This window comes from Cololabis saira, chromosome 8 (genome assembly GCF_033807715.1).
Source record: "Cololabis saira isolate AMF1-May2022 chromosome 8, fColSai1.1, whole genome shotgun sequence".
In the NCBI taxonomy this organism is placed as follows: domain Eukaryota; kingdom Metazoa; phylum Chordata; class Actinopteri; order Beloniformes; family Belonidae; genus Cololabis; species Cololabis saira.
The window spans coordinates 22,502,845-22,524,179 of record NC_084594.1 but is presented as its reverse complement, the minus strand read 5'-3'; the positions used below and the strand labels follow the sequence as shown (position 1 = coordinate 22,524,179).

General features: G+C 40.1%; 1 protein-coding gene across 4 annotated transcripts in view; it reads left to right on the top strand.

Moving 5' to 3' along the window:
* The window catches only part of ca16b (carbonic anhydrase XVI b), a 109,280-nt gene that overhangs the window by 73,605 nt on the left and 14,340 nt on the right, over positions 1–21,335 (top strand). For all 4 annotated transcript variants that reach the window (XM_061727293.1, XM_061727291.1, XM_061727290.1 and 1 more), the window contains exons 5-12: positions 4,272–4,367; positions 7,635–7,701; positions 10,230–10,387; positions 11,569–11,761; positions 16,807–16,991; positions 19,616–19,724; positions 19,844–19,893; positions 19,995–20,724. In XM_061727293.1, coding sequence (XP_061583277.1) covers positions 4,272–4,367; positions 7,635–7,701; positions 10,230–10,387; positions 11,569–11,761; positions 16,807–16,991; positions 19,616–19,724; positions 19,844–19,893; positions 19,995–20,724 — 1,588 coding nt within the window. The remainder of the gene's footprint in view (positions 1–4,271; positions 4,368–7,634; positions 7,702–10,229; positions 10,388–11,568; positions 11,762–16,806; positions 16,992–19,615; positions 19,725–19,843; positions 19,894–19,994; positions 20,725–21,335) is intronic.

The following is a 21,335-nucleotide window of genomic DNA, read 5'->3' as shown; positions in this document are numbered from 1 at the left end:
TGAGAAACATTATTTACAAGTGGAAAACATTCAAAACACTTCCCATTGTTCCAGGACTGGACGTTCCAGTAAGTTCCCCTTTCCCCAGACAGTGTGAAGTTCAGAGAAAATTTGTGACAGCACATTTAGAAAATAGCGTTGCACAAGTACGGCTCGCTCAGAGGGTTGTCAGGAGAAAAGCTTCTTCTCTGAAAGGAAAATGGCTACACAGTTTAAGTTAGGAAAAATTGCATCTGATCAAACCACAAAATTCAAATATGGAGATGTGTTTAAAAAAGGACCACAAACCTCAATGTATAGAAAAGAGGGCAAAAAAATGTTCATCAGCTATATGAGAGGGTGATTACATCATACAGAAATCATTAGTTCAGTTTATTCCTGCTGAAGGTGACGCTACAAGTTATTCTGTCAGGGAGGTACTTACACATCACACGTTTTGCTTAGTTTTTATTATTAAATTATGTAATGGTCTGGTACATCATGAATTTTCTGTTCATTTGAGGTAGTATTCTTTCTTAATTCAAGTCCTGAATCTGTGTACAGCATATGTGCATGAAAAATCCCAGAACCGACAATGTTTTCAGGGGGAACTGCTTTCTAAAAGTTATTCTGTTACCAATAGGTCAGAGTAAATATATCAAACATGACGTACAGTATTATTCCAGCCTGTGGACCAGAAGGTAAGAGTGAAATCAAATGATGAATGGTTGAAGGGAAATATGGTTGTGAAGGATCTAGCCTTCAGCCATTTGACTGCTCCATCTTGTAAAATGTGCCATTTCATTCGTCATAATTATGACCAAGAACCATTTGTTGCACTTGACATTACATCTGATCAGATGTGTGCTGCTCACTTGCTGTTATTTATATATACCTATGAATATTATATAGTATGGATACATGTTTGAGCTTGGTGTTCCCAGTAAACTTTGAAAGTAAAGGTTAGCTTTTTTCTTTCAGTGAGATGTTTTGTTGAAAATTTGACGAGCCTGGCCATGGATGTTGAGTTTCAGGACTTATTTACCCCTGCTAAATCAAAACTGTTTTTCATTGTGATGTCTAATTATCTCTGCACTCCAAAATGAGTCACATTTAGCCTTGAGTCACACGTAACACCCTTCATAAAGCATTTGCTGTTATCAAGGAGAGAAAAAGCTTTTTATCCAACATGCCCAAAAGCTTGAACACACGCGTACAAATATAGTTTGCTTGCATACAGGAGGTGAAAGACAAATCTAGTTTCAATGAGCTGTATTATGGGGCAGATCTGGCTTTGTAGTATGGTTATGTTTAACAAAAAAAAGGAAAAAGAAACCCAGTGGGCTGCTTGGCCTGTGGCTCCTGAGCTTGACATTAATCTAACCACGGTCTTTTTCGTGGGAGTGAAGTAGGGGAATCGATAGATGGACCACCTGTTCGCTCAAACAGTGCAATGAAAAATGAAAGTGTGGATTTTTTTCTCCCTCAGGGTTCCTTAGGGAGATCTTTTCTCATAATATATTAGGGTGTCACCGAGGTTAGATTAATTATACATGGATTACAAATCACACCTTGGAAGGGTATACGTTTGCACACCCAGCACTAAGAGCATATGAATAAGCGTGACTGTGAGCATACAGTAAGAAAGATAAAAGCCTCAGTGGGACCAAAAGCAGTCGAGCAACTAAAAGTCAAGTAAGAAAATGCAGTCAGTGTGTTAGATGAGTCAAGACAGATATTCTTCTGACCTTTGTAGAGCCAAAGATGTATGTGCACTACACTGTCAGACATTTGACCAAAACACACAAATGTCTTGCAGACATAAAATCCACAGCACGTTAAAAAAAACCAATCACTGACTAGGGGATACTTATTAATCATGAAAAAATACACCTAAAGTACTTTGTGGACGGTAAAAGAAAAAGAAAAACCACAGCTACATACACATAATTCAAAGTCTATGTAATTAAGAGGAAAGAAATGCAACGAAATACATAAAAGAAAGATTAAAATGGGATGCACACCTACGAATACACAAAACTGACATGGTTTGTGGTGCATGGCGTAGTCATTGTCAACCACCTCTCAGTGGTATTGGCTAATTGGAAAGTTCCAGTGTACGAAGAGTAAACCAAGGTTTAGATATGAGATCTACAACAATATCTGAATCGAGCGGTGGGAATTGGTGAAGATGTACTTTTCGACTGCTTGGCTGTTTGATGTGCTAAGTTACAGCGCTCCAGCTCTCAGGGCCACTGAAGTGTGAGCTCTTGCTGTGGAGCAATAAAACAATGTGTGTTTATGGTGTCATTGTGTTTACATGGTATTATAACAACTATAATGCTCTCAATTTTTTTTTTATAAGGATTCATTTGACAGGAGAAGCGATCAATCTTTTATGATGTTAAACAACAGCATTGGCTGTTATACTACGGGCTGGAGAAATTACATTTACCTGGCTTATCAGCTGCATTCAGCAGTATCAGTATTAAATCAACAAAACATGCAGCAGTAAATATCCATGTTCCTCTCCAGCAGGCAATACTCTGTTTTGCTAATATCTAGGAGTTTTTTCATGTAATATGATAAACACCCACGTGTTCAATCATGCCAAGGCACAATTGACACTTTATTCTTCTTGAAAATGAGCGATCTGGCACTTTGTGGTTTCCTAAGAAAAAAGACAAGGTACCTGATTATGTGTGATATGAGTGTGAGAATCGAGAAAATGTAACTGTTGACAACAAATCTCTGTGGAAGTTCAGTTGTAAAAGAATGAAGAAATGCATTTGTGCTTCTGAGACTTAATACTACATATTTCTTCGACTTAATTCTTACATTTCTTCAACATTTTATTGTCTTGGGAAATAACGCCATGCATGACTTTGTTTTCACCTTTTCTGCTTAAGTGGGTCATGGGAACGCAGAGAAGCTTTAAGCTTGCGTCTTTGCACTCTGTTCTGGAAATGAAGAATAAAGTGGCTGAATCTCCCGTGAAATGTGGACAGCGCATCCCTCAGCTTTACAAACACTGTATGGATTTGTCAGACCACCTATCTGCCCCTCCTTAAATCAACAACTATTAACCATGGGGGTGGATGAAATGTCCTCTGACAAGCAGTTTTTCCAATCTCAGTATAAACACATTACGCAAAAAATTTCAAAGAGTGATTAAAGTTTCTCTATTGGCCCCTATGAGAGTGTAGAACTGAAAATCAGGTTTTCCGAAGTGCTGTTAACAAGAACAGATCACATGAGCCAATCTCAGTGAGTAAATGAAGCCTAAGGGGGGATCTTAATTGGGTAATGTAGTTAATAACATCTGAAGGGTGATGAATGGCCAGTCCTCTTTCTTGCTGAGTTCTCAGACAAAGAATTAGTTTCATTAAAGGCTGCAGTTAAAGGAACTCTGAAGGAAACTGAATAACTTAAAGTATATGAATAGAGTCATTTTAAATCATCAGGCCTAAACTAATGAGCTTATTCTTATTTATATGCTTATATCCTTATTATTTCCTTATTAACGTTGCATTTGCTGTCAGCCAAGCCGATTGCGTTTTGTGGTGTTTCATGATTTTACTCTGAAAAAGGAAGAAAAAAAACAAAACAGACATACCCTTTAAATAAATCAACATCTTGGACCTTTTTCTTATTGCCAATTAACTCACTTCTCTGATATGAAAGGCTTTTTCAATTTACGGAGGCATAACGTCGAGATGACAGACAGCTCCAATTGCTACTTTTAGTATCATTTGATGATTTTGATCAGCACTACTGCAATATCTTTACTTTGAAATGAAATAATTTTTTTTTTTGTTTTTCATTGAAAGCCAGAGCCTTGACAGGTTTATGATATATTCCCTGTATGCGTTTCACAATGTACCCAAACATTCAACGCTTTGTTGTGAATTCAGAAGTAGCGTTGTGGGTGATTTAAGATAATTGGGCGCCATGATTAGAGGCATATCATTCTGTTAGATCTTTGCACAGGGGGTTAAAAAAAAAAAAAGAGAAAAAAAAAGAACATCCCCCCCAGTTTTTCCTCTCTCCTTGTTACTGTGCCTTGGGGATGCGATGCTGTATTTCTCCGGCAGCCTCCAGGAGTGGCAGCACACAAAAAAGAATGACACCGATTATGAGAGATTTATTGAAGTGATAAATACACCCCTTTTTCTGCCCCTCAAAATGGCTTCACATCGGCTCCCGAGCAGTGCGTCCAAGTGATTGATGACAGGACTGTTCGTTCTCCTTGTCCACTCCTCAAGCTGTTTATGCTCTGTTTTTCATCCTAGATGCAGATCTACCTTTACAATTCAGATGACTTTGACAGCCTGAGCGCCGCTATCAAGGAAAGACGCATCATTGCTGCCATGGCTGTCTTCTTCGAGGTGAAGTATCACAACTAAAGGTCAAGACTTATCTACAGAAATTTGAGAATAGAATGAAAAACTGGTCTATTAGTCAACCCTGACCAGCACAATTATTGCTATGAAAGTTTGAAAATTTGATTCAGACATTCATGGTTCTGCCAGAAAGAACTCTTAATGCCTCGAATGACCCTCTTTTTCTTTTTTAATCGAATTACATCATTATTTGAAAACCCTTAATTTATTTAGTGAATTGTTTATGAGTACAAAATAACTGTAGTGGCTGTATTAAGTTATGGTTAGTGTTAGTAAATGTTGGATTGAAAACAAGACCAATGAGACAATAGGCATAACACATATTACTTTATATTTATATAAATTTGTATGTGATATGTTGATTTTAGCATTCAGTAAGTGAGTGCAGTCTACACAGCAGTATAGTATGATATGCGAAATAAGCCCCATGTGAAAAGGTGCATCATCATACCTACAGCTCAGTATTCCCAGAGAAAAACATGTGACAAACCTCAGTGTAATAATTCAGTGTTTACCTGCTCATGGAAAATCATCAATGAAGCCTGCTTCATTGACAGGCTTATAAGTGTAAGAGCATTTTGGGGTTTATTGCCTTTTTTATGCTTTACAAAACCAAGGAGATCAGAGACAAATGGAAACTGAAGGGAAGAAAATGACTAATGAGATGCAACACTAGAGGAACAGACTGGAATAGTATAATAAATAATATCTTATTATTTGGACAAATGCAAATATGGACATTTTTGAAGACGACTCTGAATATTCATAGAAATAATCTTTGCCATCTTTGCCATCTTTGCCGTGATATTTTTCTTTTCTCTTCGATCTAGTTGGTGATTGTTTCTTTTTCTTTTTTTGGTTAGGTTTTTTTTTTTTTTTTTTTTTTTGTTCTGTGGTAGATTGCTTGCTGAGAAACTACAAATTGTCCCCCCAAGAGCTGAACACATAAGCTCTTAATGGGCAAAATTGCTCCCAATTTCTGTTAAGTGTAAAAGCACCTCCGAGATTCATGAACTATTAGCAGCTGCACTGACAACTTCAGAATCTCTTCCAGTCTTGCACTAATTTCTTTAACCTATACCCTTATAGTCAATGGCAGGTGATCAATGGAATCCAGTGCTCAGCTTAATGGTGTATAGGTAAGGGCCAGTCCTCAGACACGGGGAGGCTGGAATGGGGACACAGGTGTTTTGTAATGTAGGTCTATTCTCAGACAGTGATGAACCGAGTGTGTGTGAGGACCTAAATGCCTCTGCTGGGTCCTGACAGCCCTATTGCTTACTGCAATTAGCATCACCATACACATTCTGCTGAATAGCAGTTTACAGTGTGAAGGTTTTTAAGTGGGCAAACACGCATTGGCTTGGATTTACCATTTCTAATCAATGAGAAGAGTTCTCGTCGTGCTCCCCAATGGCCTATTAATGGCCTCTAAGGTGAGCATATTATCCACATTCAGCATTCACTTCCACACAATTATTCTCCTCTGACTGACCTGAATTAATGTTGAGCAAGGGAGGATTAGTCCCCACATCCCAACACTGTTTTGTCCAGTATTGTCGCCTAAGTAGGACATTGGGAATATTTTTTTAAAACCTGGCCCTGAGAATATTGCTCATGTTTAGTCACTGCAAACATTTAAGTGTATGTCAAATAGATAAGGAAGGAATTATCAGGGGTATTTTTTTTTTTTTTATATTTTATTTATTTATCTATTATCCCTTTAGAAAGATTATACATGGATTTGTGGGCCATCATTGGAAAACTTGAAAAGCCATGGAGTTGTAAGATTAGAGAAGGCTTAAAATCCATTAAATAAGAAGTCAATTATGGAGTAATGTTTCAAAGACAGTATTTCTTCTCAGTTAGCTGTCCGGCCACACAGTTGAAGGTAAAACTAATGATGTGGCTTGATGAGTTCTAGTCCATGAAGTGTCACCTTCTTTCTAACTATATCCCACTCATACAGAGGACTGGTAACATGTTGTCTTGTTCGGGGTGATCTATAAACCCAAGGCCACACATGGGGGGCATTTTTCATTTCGTAAGGACCATGAGGAATCTGGGTTTTTGTGAAAAATATGTGTAACGAGAGAGATTTTCCATGAATTTATCATGTGAACATCGCATGTCTAATGTAAAAGTGTTTTCAAAAACAGTGTCAACCAACCTGTGCTTGAGCACAGATATTTTGAGCTGCTGTAGTCATCAGTTCTTTTTTAGCCTTTATTGCATAAGAAACCCCTGTTTTTGCTGCTGTGTCACACCTGTGCACACGCTTTTCACTTTTCACTCTTCACTTGTAAATGTTGCATTACTGTAATGATTTTCACAAAATAGCAGCACAGTCAAGAAGCTTCACAAAGAACCTTTGTGAAATAGAACTGCTTTATGGAGACAAGTGAGGTCCCAAGAAATTTAGGAAGAGAAGTACGGTTAACGCATAAAATATTATAAAAAAAAAAAAAATTACTTCTGAAGACTTGCCTTTTGGGTACTGTGTGAAACGGGTGATAACACAAACACTCAGACTGACTTACTGGTATCCATTATTAATATTGGACTGAATTTGCTAAAACATAGAGCCTGAAGTACAAAAACTGTGTAACTGTCCAAATACTTATGGTGTAGACAGATTACCCGCCTGCGTGACCACTGCTGTTTGCAAAACTATCACTCCATACTGTGATGAGAGCCTCTACAGTCTGTTACCATGCGAACTCCAGTTTTAGATGCTGTAGCCAAGAACGGCGCACTAGCAGCAGACGGCCACACATGGGGGTTTTACAGACTTGTTTTTCAAAGACAAGTTTTAATACGTGATTTGTAGTTGAGGTTTAAATCATTTTATTTATTTATATGTGTCATCTGAAGTAAATAACTTGATTTTACTGGTAACAGTTTGCACTTATAAACATAATCATGAAAAATGTTACTGCTTGATGATATTCCCTCATGATTACAGTAGTAGTAGTAATAATAATAATAATAATAATAATAATAATAATAATAATAATAATAATAATGCATTCTATTTGTAAGGCACTCATCATCCAAAAATCTTAGAGTGCCACAGAGCCAGTACATAGTTAAAACTAACAATAACAGTATGTTGGTCTCACTCCGTCCGCTCTTTGTATGCCATTCAAGTTGATGTTTTTTTGTTGGTTTTTTTATGGTATTTTATTTGGATTATTATACTAGTCTCATAATCCCTTTTGTAATCCTTTTGTCTCTGGACATTTCTTGCAGCTTGGGCAAAAAGACAACCCAGCTGTGGAACCAATCATTCAGGGATTGAAAGGAGTAGTTCATCATGGTAAGTAATGTAAAAGCAACCCCTTGCCGACTTTGCTTCATGCAGAATAATAGAATTTATTTGGCAAGTACAATCAAGAACAGATAGTTGTGGGGGGTTTTGTTTTCTTTTTTTTTTTTTTTCATCCGTCATACCAAAATCTCCTTATCGCAAAATATTACAGTAAGAATTAGATCCATGAGGGATTTCCAAAAAGCAATTGACCCTTACAAAATCCCTCTGACATCGCTGTGCAGTTGGCAATGCTTTTCAATCCGGAGGCAAACGTGTTTAGACGGCACAGGCATGTCCTCGCCTGTGATAAACGAATATTGATCTTCAACATAGGGTGCCCATATTTTTTAATCTACCAAATTAATCTTGAACACAAGAAACAGCAGTATTTAACTTCAGAAAAGAGAATAAATTTGCAAGATGCTCAGTCTCCCTTGGCATTACATCTCTGCAGGAAGAGACTACTGCAGAGCATCACTCACAGACAGAATTGTTAATTACATCTGAGCCTCAATTAGGCTACCCTACATCAGTTTTACAGTATATACAGTCATGTGAAGAAGAAAGTCCACCCTATTTTAATTGTCAAGTTTTACATATTACATAATTGGCCTATGGCTTATTCAAAGTTTGATATTAATATTTTTATGTTGTGTGCCATAGAGTACAAATCTTTATGGTGTATTGTCTTAAATGAGGGTACTGTTTCTTGGCCGGGCTACCCAGCAACATGGCTTTTGCACTTCGTTTTAGAATAACTCTGGAATCCCTTACTGCAGATTAAGCCACAACATCTGGCTTGTTTTCCAAACTGATGGTATTTTTGTGAGCGCAGTAGTACACAGACAAGGACATGTACACGTATGAAGATTTCTGAAACCATGACATCATTTCTCTGAACTCAACGACGGTTTCACTAGCCTGGCGCTGCTTTGCTGCATCGCTGAGTCGATTCTGATTATAATTTCTAATGAGATGGTTGTTTGATGTTGTGCACCGTAAGCTAGTGAGGTTATGACATTTTGCGTTGAGCACTGGAGAAAAATGTTTGCGACTTGCTGAAGACAATAGTGTAACAGTATAGCGGGGAAAGGCTCGGCTTCACCAGAAACCTCTAGAGCATGTGTTCTAGCCTCGCAGTAAGAAAATAGGTCGCTTTGAATTAAAGCGACTGCAGTGAAGAAAATTGACTGATTTCTGATTAGACTAATCAGCTGGGAGACCATTTCACTGGCGGTTTTATTTAACTTGATAAAATAAGCTCCACTTTTCCTTTGTAATGTAACTTTAAAAGCAACAGCCGAACATGCTAAATGCTAAATTATTTTATAAATCTCTCCTTCTCTACACAGAAAACTGACTGCACTTATGTAACCCTTTTCCGCCACAACAAGACTGAAATCATTTTCCCCCATTCAAACAGCAAGCCACCAGCAGCACAGCTGCCGTGCGAGGTGCTTATTTGTTGTGTCAGTAATAAGTTTGGGTTTACTGTCTTAGCCCAGGGATACCTCAGTGTGTGGAGGAGTCCACATACCAAAATCACCATCACATGCTGCCACCATCGCTGTGGTTGGGGGGCTGCCCAGGTTACCTCAGAGGCCCCAGCCTTCCTGGCTTAATTCTGTGCTGTAAAACTGCAGAGATGTTTGTGTTTGCGACACAGAATCCCATTTCCCAGCTGACATAAGACTTGGCATGGGTGTGGTGCTTTTTTGGGCCGTCTTCCTTCCTTAGCTGCTAAATGCTCCTTGCTTTCTGCCCCGTTAGGATGGTTGGTTTTCCACTAGCTCGTTATCCCACAGTCATCCATCCATCAGCATCTCGGCAGCCCAGGAGCGATAGGGCACGTACACTGTCTGAAGACGGAGAGAAGAAAGGCTGTGCATACTGAATTTGACTCAGACTACAGATGAGGCATGGGGGCGAGGCTTTCCTCTGTCCCTGTAGTCTAAATCCAAACCACACCTTAAACCTCTGTTTCTTTTAAGATAAGACCATGAGGCTGTGAGAGATTGGAATTGACATCAGTTCGGCTTTATTTGGGTTTTTTCTCATCATAATTCAAGGAAAAAACAAACCAACACCCATAACCCACACAGCATATTTTGAGGAGATAAAGGCATCTTCCTCGGGATGATTTTTTTCTTCTTTTCTTCTACACAGCCTTGCCAGGTTCTGATCAGAGGATATGTAATCATTTGGATCTGTCTTAATCCCAGTGGCCTAGCCACAGTTGTTACATGGAGGAGAGCACACTACCACCCAGCCACAGATCAGCTGTCAGAGCTGGCCATCTTATCAGACTTCCCTGCTTTTGCTCTTCTCTCAGTCCGTCTCAGTACAGAGATCTGTGATAACAAGTAGTGAAGCTTTTAACTACTGTCCTTCTGGCAGAAGAGGTTTCAGAGAAAGCAGTAAAAATGCCACAAGGGAAGGGAAAAGCAACAACTTTGTTAATGTTTGTGTAAATATAACACACTGTGCTTTAAACTTCTGTGTACTAACAGATTTTAATCGCATGCTTTATCCAGAAAAGGAGACGAACCTCAGGTCGTTCATCTTGAGGGACCTGCTGCCATCGTCAGTGGACAGTTATTACCGATACACCGGCTCTTTGACCACGCCGCCCTGCAGCAAGGTGGTGGAGTGGATCATCTTCTCCAGGCCTGTGTATCTGTCCCACTCACAGGTGCGTTATGTCCAGCCTCACACACCCAGACGGCTATATTCTACACACACAGTGAGATCCCATTTGTGCACAAGCAGTGGATGACTTGCAGCCCAACGCTGTGCACGTGCAAGCAATTTTCTACCTCATGTGCCTCTCCTTTTCGTCCTCTTTGGCCCGTTCCTCTCCAGCTCCTTTGCATATGAAGCCATAGATGCCTATATTGTGCATGATTAAACAGGAGGGGGGGAAGCAATTACTGGCATTTGAATGATAGTGTGTGTGTAATGGCACTTGCACATATATCATACTGCTGGTCTGAGACGGTACCCAAATAACACTTCATCAGAATGGAAACTGGTTACTGTTAACATTTTTCAAGTTCATAAATTAAAATCCTGATTTATTTGATTTTTTTTTCCCCCCTTACTAAAAGAGTAAAGATTGTGTTAAATGAAAAAATCTAGTATTTCACAGTGCTTTTCTATTTATCTTAAAAAAGAATCGCCTAACTTTTCTGTATTTTTTTTTATTTTTTTGCTGTTTGTGATTTAAAGAGATAATATATGCCAAATCATGCCTCATGTTTTTTGCTGATCCCCTCCACAGTGCTGTGCTGCATCTTTTATACATACAATTCTGGCGTTACCCAGCTGCATATCCTCTAGTGCATTCTGCACCACAGAAATTTGCAGGGATCGGTGGAATTTCTATGACTTGCACAAGGACAAATCTTTTGTTCAGAAAAGACTTCTGCTGCAGGAATATTGACCACCTCTACAATGTTTGTGACGCTCACAGATAGTCTTTTATGAACCTGTAATTCATTTCTCCAAGCACCCATAGGACACATTGATTCCACAGTATCTGCAATGTGTAGTCATTACAGCACGCGGCAGGAGATCATTCTCTGCAATCAATGGCCACAATTTTATCCCATTGAGAAGTTACAGGCCAGCAGGTAGCATGGATGGTGATTGAAGCCTGTGCCTGCTGTTGCATGGGATATAAATGTTTCTTGCAAATACTGTTCTCCACTTGTGAACAGTCAGCTACTGGCAAGCGACTACAAATGCGGCGCTGCTTCATATATTATATTTAACACATACACACCCAGGCATACTCCTACTCACGTAGCTACACAGAGTTACAGTGGCACTTAGATTCGCCTTGATAGCTGTTCTGTGTTTCTCTCCATCTAGCTGGATGCTTTTTACTCCATCTTCACAACGGAGCAACAGGACCATGTCAAGTCTGTAGAGTACCTGAGGAACAACTTCAGACCGCTGCAGGACCTGGGAAGTAGGGAAGTTTTTAAGTCGGCTGTAAAAGATGCATGGCAGAAGGATTTGACTGAAACCCTGGGAAGCCCTCATGGCACCGAAGCTTCAAGAGGTAAGAGTTTTTTGTCTGCATGGTCTCAGAACTACTATACAAGTATATATGTTTAATACTATATGTGTTTGGTGCCAACATGGCTTGAGAGGTTGTAAATGAATTAGTAAGAAAATTCAACCAGCTTTTAAAGGTTATTCATTTGTTTAGTCTGTGCAAACTGTCCAGGATTTCTTATTCAGCTTTTCAGGGGTATGTAGATTTGCTGCTTTAATCCTTCAAGTTTATCTTAATGAGCAGTTGTTTAGCCTTCCCTCCTTCATCGTGGTTGTACATTTGCTCCTTTTTCAAAAAGAATAGTCATGCATTTTACTTATATTTGCCATTTTAAAGTGTAACATAAGAAAAGACGAGTGTTAATGGCAAAATTGTAAGGAAAATTGTAAGAAGCGCTGACTTTCAAAAATAAGTTGACACACTTTAAAGGGTATGAAGGCAGTCTCTGTGAATAAGTTCTGATGTAGCTAATGTTTTAACCGTATGAACGAACAGCTGTTTTCGCTTCTAGCAATGATACATGGCTGCTAACATAAAAGAATAATCACATTTTACCCTGTTGGGGCGAAAAAAATGGAGACGACCTCTCAATTTTTACGGAGAGTAAGAATAAAATCAGCACCTCTGTCAGTGACGGCTGCAGGTGCAGCAGTGGTTGTGTTAGCGCCAACCTCTTTTGCATCTCCAGGGTCTTCCTCCTCTGTGTCCTCTTCTGGGACTGCTTCACTATGATATGATTGGACAGGTGCTGTTCCTCCTCTTCAGTGGGATCCCTGCCATCATCTCCTCTATCCTCTAGGGGAATTTATGAGGATTGTGTCTTCTGGCACTGGTTCCTCATTAGCACATTCCACCAGCAGGGTCTTCTGGGGATGGCTCTGGTGCCGTTCCTTGCCTACGTTCACCTTCTGCCTCAAGTTCTGCAGGAACAAGGACATGGAAGTCCTCTCTTCCTCGTGTACTCGGAAGAGTTTCTTCATTCTCTGGTTGGGCTGACTCTCGTGGAGTTGTTTCCATTGCAGCAGGGTCCCGTTTAATTCATTGCTGCTGTTTCAGACTGCATGAACAAGGACATGGGAAACCTGAGTACAAGGAGTGTTTCATTAGTAGCACGGTTCTCTTTTGGCATTATGAGGGCAAATACTGTACATCTTCCTCTTTTGCAAGTTCCTGTGTTTTTCATTTGATGTTTTTTCTTGTATTGTTTATTAATTTATTTTTTAACCAGGCAAAGCGTAGCCCACTGAACTATGGTTAAAGGAGACCTATTATGAAAAACACGTTTTCTCTTGCTTTAACATATATAAAGTGGTCTCCCCTCAGCCTGCCAACTCAGAGAAGGAGGAAAGCAACCAAATTCTGCAGTGTCTGTACAGCCGCCCGGATGAGCCATCCAGTGTGATGTGGCTTCTACGAGCCGTTCAGATTCTGCTCCCGTCGTTACGTAGCAATTTACATAAGTTGGCGTGAAACCACGCCCACAACTAACTCTGTCCGGAACAACAACAACAACTCCGCTGGCCGGAGGTTCAGCCATTTTCTACACCTCATTCAGGCAGCCAATCAGCACAGTCCCTCATTATCATAGCCCCGCCCACTCAGAATCCCTCATAGAAAATGATGTTAGAGAATGGGATGATAAAGACATGGCTCAGACGCCGAATTTCTAATTTATTTAGCAAAAAAAATCAAAAGCTTGTTTTTAAGACATTCAAGGCCTGTTTAAAATAGGTATTAGATGCCATAATAGGTCTCCTTTAAGTCTCCTTTTAGGCAACATTAATAGCTACTGACCGCCTTTGTGACATTTGCTCTTATTCTTAAGTTACAGCATTTTATTCCTATTTAATTCATCCTTTTTTCCAATTACTCATAGTGACAGCATAGTGGTGTTAGGTGAGTTTTGCACCATGTTTGTGTAGTCTGTTTTGAATTATATGCATTGAACACAAATCACCTACGTTAAACAACCTTCAACCCAGTTAGAAAGCTTCTGTGCACCCCTGATGGATTTATTCAGCACTTACTAATGTAACAACTCGTCATTCATAATATGACTCAGAGTTTCATGAAAATTTGAATAAACATAAGAACCGTCAACGTTAGCTGATGACTGACTTTGGTAATCTATATCTTTCAGAAACATTTGGGGTAAAACGTGGCACAAGCCAATCTCCTGAATGTCATAACTCGTTCTTCTAACAACGTATCGATGCCGACCGAGTATTTTTTGTTAGTGGTTCTCTTTTATGGATGTGTCTGGCTGCGCTTGCTTTAACAGAGCAGAGCAGGAACTACGGAGACTAATGAGAGAGGCTTCTGCTCCCTAAATTGGTGTTGTTGGTGTCTCTATGTCTGGTGGCAAGAATTGATTAGGAATGCTTGTGATGAAGTTGGAGCACTCTAAAAAGACCGATCAGCAATCATCATTAATATGTAGCACAGCTAAAATAGACCCTTACAAATTAAGTTGTGAAATTGCTTTTGTAGCGTTATGTCACTAGACAGGATGAATGTGGACCTGTGTATCTCTATTTTTTTTCCTCCTGCATTCCCTCCCTCTTGCTTATTTTCTCTTTTGTCTTTCTAGCATTTCTGTTTCTTTGTGTTCAGACTGAGGATGCTGCTGGTGTTTGGATGTACCAGAATAAAACGGTGCCAGTATTTTCTTGAAGACTGACGACTGCTTAGGTTTTGCTATGTGGAGCATTTGTCTATTCACACTAAATGATGCGCTTTGATTTAAAACATTATGAGAGCCAGAGCCACACGCTGGCTGAATGTTCAATCACTGTGGCTTTCAGAGCCGTGGACCTTGTTTATCCATTAGAGATGCAGAGCTAACCTTTCGGATGCAAAACAGAGATTGCAGTTTTGTAAAGAGTTATTGATTGTCCAGTTATAATTTCATGATCTATTAGGTAACATTTCTTATGTTGTTTGTCTTTGTTGTATACGGAGTGTCCGTTTGTCTAAAACCCAGGCCAAAAAACCCAGCTCAAAGCTTCTGCCTCACAAGGGGACCAGATTTAATACAGTTGATGGTTGGAAATAAGTTCATTCTGTCAAAACCAATATTGCTTTTATTTTTATTATTAGTTACTCTTTTTATTGTTGTTTTTTCTCCATTTGTTGATTGCCTCTGAAATGTCAAAAATATTGGAAAATGCCAGCCACAGTTTCCCAGAGTCCAAGGTTGTGCAATATAATTACTTCTGTTGTCTCAGTTACAGGGCAAAAGCGGTGTGAGCAAATATCATAAATGGAGAAAGGCAGCAAATTTGCCACATTTTGGTTTGATTTTTTTAAAGCCTTTTAAAAACGAAATGAGCCAAACAGGAAGATGTATCAGTTGCAAAAGTCACACATTACCATAAAATAAGTATTGTAGATAGTATGTTGGTATACATGCCCCTGGGGAATTTCAGGCTAAGTTCAGAAAATGCCAGTTTATGTTCTGATCAGATGTATTTCTCTGTTTGTGTTTTCTAGTGTAGTTCTTGTTTCCTACATCATTCCAGTATCTGCACACAGCTGCTTTAAAACATGCTATACAGGCTTTCAGAAGCGAAACGCAGTGGAACCGCTTTGTTGACAACAGTCAATTCATCCCCTTCATGGTAGAAGCTGCCAGGAAAAAGATTCATGCTCTGTTCTGAGTGGTATTAGAGGATGAGATGGAACCTCTTTGAGGGTTATTTTGGAGGTTACAGAAAATGTATTCACACTTGAGTATTGAGGATGTAAATGAAGCATTAAGATCACTTTAAAACTGATAAAACCTTTACATCATTGCATGTGCTGCCTCTTAGGTCCTGCATCTATTTTTGGTTTTGTTTACAGCTGAAGAGATTTCAGTGAAGTGAAAAAAACCTCACCTCAACAGTTTGAAGAGTCAGAAAATGAATAATTTCAGATGATCGGTGGAGTTTAAAATGAATGCTTTCCTGTCATGTTTCCTCATAAGTTTAACACAAGTCCCCAGATATTTGAGTTTTTTCTTACCTTTAGGGTTACTGAGGTGTTACATTGGAAAAATGCAAATCAGGAGTTGATAAGATGGTTTCCAGATGGTTAATATGATTGTGTTAATTATAAAAAAGAAAGGTAATTGTCAGGACAGTTGTGACACAGGCACTGCAACCACGACGACATCTTCAGCTGCTATTAAATTATTGTTCTTGAGCAACCAAACTTGACAACGAACATCCAACAGGTTATGATGTATTTCACACCTGTCACACCTAATCAACACCCTGAGATTTTCTTCCTCTTGTTTTTTTCCCCTTTTGTTCCTTTGACTGATTCCCTTCCTCCCTGTCTCCTTTTCTCTCTCACACATGTCATGGTGCATAATTTGCGTCATAGCCTCACTGTGCAAATGGGGAAAATTGTGGTGACAATTTCAATTTGGCAGAAACTCTGAGAGCACATAGTCATTTGACACGAGTTTCTGATTGCTACTGCCCTGATGTGCTGAGAGGCATGTCCAGATTGTCCCTTACTCATACTGATGGATCTCTGAGTGGGTACCCATGCTGTAGCCTACAGTGCCACCATGAGGTTGACTCGCATATTATCTCTTATTCTCATGCATACTGAGTTGTCTCATTCCAGAGGAAAGTGCAAATTGAGCATGGTTATAAAGTGTCTGTATTATCTGCAGCATGAATGTTGCCTTATGTGCTATATGCAGCGGCCTGGTTGACATTCCGCCTGTGAGTGATTGCATCATTGTTACATAAAAACACAAAAGTGTCACTACTGACATACAAGATTGTGTCTGACCCAAGTCAAGCCTTCAGAAGTGTTTTTTTTTTTTTGAGTTTATGGATTATTTGACAATCTTACAGGTTTTTGAATTGAAAATGGCTTGAAATCAAGTTTCAAGACAGTGTGATAATGTTGTTCCCCTTCATCCTCAAACACAGATAAATACGGTCACCCTCCATCTTCATCCAGCTAAACTCAGTCGGTTTAAAAGAAGAAGAAAAAAGGAGTTGTTGCTGCGTCGTTCTCACACTCCCCTTATCATTCTGTTCTGTCAGTGTGCAGCAGTGCCCCAGTGAGCATGAAGATCCAACCACTGAACCAGACGGCATTGATGGTGAGCTGGGAGCGGCCTCTGACAATCTACCACCCCCCCATCACCGGTTACATGGTGTCTTACAGCTGGGTGAAACGTGATGTCGCTGATGAAAAGACTTTCTCTAAGACTGGGGACCAGAGAATGGTGAGCATCATAAGAAACTACTGCTGCAAAAATAAATAAATTAAAAAAAAACGGCTCATAGCAGATGAAAGCAGACGCTGTTCAAGTCATATTTTTTTCTCCCCTCTTTCTCTAAATCTACTTATTTATTTATTTATTTATTTATTTGACTATAAGTGTTGCTTAAATAGGCTCGGGCTGGTGTGCGGAGCGGCAGATGAATCTGTCAGGATGAAAGGTTGGTTGGATCAGTGACAGTGTGTAAAGGGGGAGACAGGTTGTGATGATCTCTGCATGTGGCTGTTGGTTGATATGAGGACCCAGACGCTCCCCTGTCACTCACCTGCCTAAGAATAGAAACACAGGCCTGTCGCAGAAATTGATGCGTCACAACTGATATAGTATAATGAGCACACAAATGCACCTGTGGCCTTTTCTCATATGTAACAATTTCCTTCATCTATTGACTTCTGTTTTGTTTGTTTTGTTTTGCATTCATTTAAATTTTAATCAGTCTCTGAACTAGGTGTCTGTATCACAGGGTTAAAAAGGTAATTCAAACCAAAGCAGTGTAAACAAAATGGCATTTGCACTTTTATTTCGACAACATGAAAGCCGGTGATAATTAGAAAAGTTTTGTTCTGGTTTTAGGGTGCAAATGTGGCTCTTTGAACACAGGTTTCCTTTAGTGACGACTGCAGAGAAAATGCAGTCGATCTTTTCATTTAGCTCAGCTGCCTTAAACATTGAAATACCACTCCAGTTCTTACTGTATCTTTCCATCAGAAAATTCACAGTGTCTGCACAAATAAATCTCGCCTCTGCAGGAGCTCGCACCTACTGAGATGTTCTTTTTCACGATATATATTCTTCTCCCTGGTCAGATATCTTTTCATTTCTTGGAATCCAACCCCAACTGTGCATCTCTTCAAGGCCACCCGACCCCCAGCTTTCTCGATAGTTTGAAAAGTCTGCCTCTTTAGGTATAAACAGTGCCGGGTCAAAACACATACCCAGTGGTTCAGAAACCTGGAATCAGTTCCCTGGTGACACATCTACCTCCGGCCTGGTCATGCAATTCAAAACACGCAGTTATCAATGTCATGGGTTGGATGCTGGTGAGGCATTTCATATTATTGCTGCTTTAGTGACTCCTGTTCGGTGCAGAAAACTGTAAAGCGAGGGCGGCATCTGAAGGAAAGTGCTAGCTTGTCTTATAAGCTTATAACCTCCTCCACTTATGCACAGAGCCTGACACTTGATAGCTGTTTTTACATCCATCTGTTCACGTTTTACAAGATGATTTTGTGACATTGCGACGACTTTATAAGGAAACAGTGCTCCAATATCCAGCCCACATAGTTCTGATGCCTCCACTGAGCATACACTTTGAATGGATTAGGTGCATATGCTATGTTCAGCTGCTCGTTCTAGGGACAGAAAAAAGATGTGCTTATGCATATTTTCTGGAAGAGAGAGATGTTTTCAACCAAGTAATTAAAGTCATTAGTGGAGGGAGAATATTTTAAACACAACTTATTATTCTATGCGGCTCATCTTCATTATGTATGGTTTAAAACATGACTGGGTGGAATCTTTAACTTTAAATCTAGAACTGGAGCTTAGATGTGATGGACAAGTGCGTTAAAATGAATATGCAAACAGGCTCCATGCTGTCAAGGGCTGCCTTACAAACTTAGTTAATGCTCGAGTCAGCTAAAGATGGATTAATATATATTTTCCCTCCCTCAGATTACGGCGCCCTCAGAAGTCCGTGTCTGGCTTGCATCACTTTGAGAAACCTACCGTTATGGTTTTATTTGATGTTAAACATGGAAAGCATTTCATTTGCAATCTCCCCTCGCTGGATGTTTGCTACCACGGGCAATTTACAGCAACATTTAGTGACCTTTGTGTTCTCTATCAACCATACAACCCCTAAGGTGGTCTGGCACGACTGTCATATTTCTATAGTCTAGCATTCTCTGTGTTTCTGTGGCCTTGCCATGAGACACAAGAAGGCACATATAAGACACAAACATGCAGAGCACTATTTTTAAAGGCTGCTACTGTATACTGCGGAGAAACTGCCAACCAAACTGGTCTTTAAGTCTTATTTCTAACAGTTTTGGGATCAACTGCTTTCTAGTGTAAAGATGAATGGATTTATTAGTCATTATTGAATATAACTGATTTTCATTAAGATCCACAAACTTGCTATTTTACTTGAAATGACTGATTGGAAGAATGATTTCTCTGTTCATATGTCCTTATCTGTACAGCTGCAATTCTGACATTGTTGTCCACTTTTCCCTCTGCCACCAGTCCTTCAAGTGTTGCCCATTTCATTTCCATTTCAATTTTCATTTCCTATCTCTGAAGACTTTATTTGAATAATTCTGGATAGAAAAAAAACTAGCTTTACAACAGCAGAGGCAATCATCCATCCATTCTGAGGACAATTTTTGTACAAGTACAGCCATCTGTGAATACTATTAAATTAGACAGGAAAATTACTATTGACTGAACTGTAGTTTAACATAATATGTTTTCACTTTAGGCATCAGTATCCCCACTTTCAAATGTAATTTCCACTAGTCATGCATGATAATTTATTGCAAATGTATCTGTTTAATCTGTTGCAGAAAGCAGTCATTACGAATGTGTCTCCTGACGTCCTGTACCTGTTCAGAGTGCAGGCGGTGTGTCAGCGTGACCTGCGCAGTGACTTCAGCCAGACACTGTTGTTCAGAGGTACGTCGTTTCGAGCCATTTGGTCATTATGTATCTTCAGCCTGTATTTTTATCCAAGTCAAACACGTGCAAGTGCATTTATGAATGACTTCCTTCCTCTTTTCCCTTTTCTTCTCCAGCAAATACAACAAGAATCTTTGAAGGGTCTCGCATCGTGAAGACTGGGATGGTTAGTTAACCAGAAGATGGCAGTGCACATTTCTTTTATTGTTACAGCCTCATTTATTTGTTCCTTTTTTTTAACCATTTTATTCTGTCTGCCCTTCTCAGCCCACAATTTCTCCAGCTTCCTCAGCAGACATGGCTCCCATCAGCTCTGGTTCCTCCACTTGGACATCTTCCGGTATCCACTTCTCCCTCGTCTCCATGGCAACCGGAATGGGCCCCTCCTCTAGTGGCAGTCAGGCCACAGTGGCATCAGTGGTCACGAACACTTTGCTCGCAGGCCTGGGCGTTGGCGGAGGGGTCATATCGTCTTTGCCGAGTTCTGTTTGGCCCACGCAAGCACCTCAAGCCACCCCTCGGAACCCGACGCATCCATCCACCACTCCCGCCAAGTCGGGCACGGAGCAGACGGCACCTCAAGGTGCCGAGACAGAGAAGAAGACCGAGGAGGAAAAGGCTGCTGAGGAGGAGGAAGAGAAAGGTGATAGAGAGGGGGAGCAGGAGGAGGAAGAGGATGAAAAGAAGAAAAAGAGCAAGAATTCACCTAATAATGAGGAGAAACAAACTAACAGCACTGTGGCGGCGGCTAAAGAGCCTTTAATCCCTACCCCCGCATCCACAGCCAAAGAGAAAGGAGAAGGCAAACCGACAGTTAAAGGCACCACAGTCCCTGCAAATAGTGATGAGGAACAGTTGCCCGAGATTGAAGTAGATCCAGTCTCCACTCAGGAGCCCCGTAATGACAGTGCCGAGATGCAGATCCCTCAGAGCTCGACACTATCTACAAAGATTGATGGTGATGGAGCGCCTGTATTGCCCTTCTCCGTCCACACTGGTGAGCAGTTATCCCTTTTACATGGGAGACGCATTTTGAATTCCTTTCAAACAGAAAAGTCCTCTTCTTGTTTTTTTTCCAACTCTCAGTGGGCCATGTTCCCTTGTAGACAGCTTTTCTTACGAGCAAAGTCTTTTCACCGAGAGCAGAATTTGGTAAACACTACCAACCGTTACACAGCCCAATTTAGAAGAACAAATAACCTGTTATACGACAGCAAATACACTGGTTGCCATTTCAGAAAAAGACAACACTCCAGGCTTTCTTGTCACTACAACAAAAAGGCCTGAAGGAAAAAGACGGCTGTCTGCCAGAGGGTTTCTGCCTTAAGGAATCCCTTTAAGATATTTCAAAAGAGTTTGCTTCAAGGGCGAGTATTTATTAATGTTTTTTTTTTTTTCCTGCCATGATGTCAGAAGCGGCAGTTTCATGGAAAGAGATTGATTTTGCTAACTTAGGCTTTGCACAAGAAAGAGATCAGTTTGTAGTGTCTTTTAATGTGTGATGGGGTCACCTGCAGCACGTTAGCATTGACATTGTTTTACTGTTCTTTTATACCCATTCCTGATTGATTTTCCTGAGTCTTATAGATGCTCAATCTCTCCCAGATC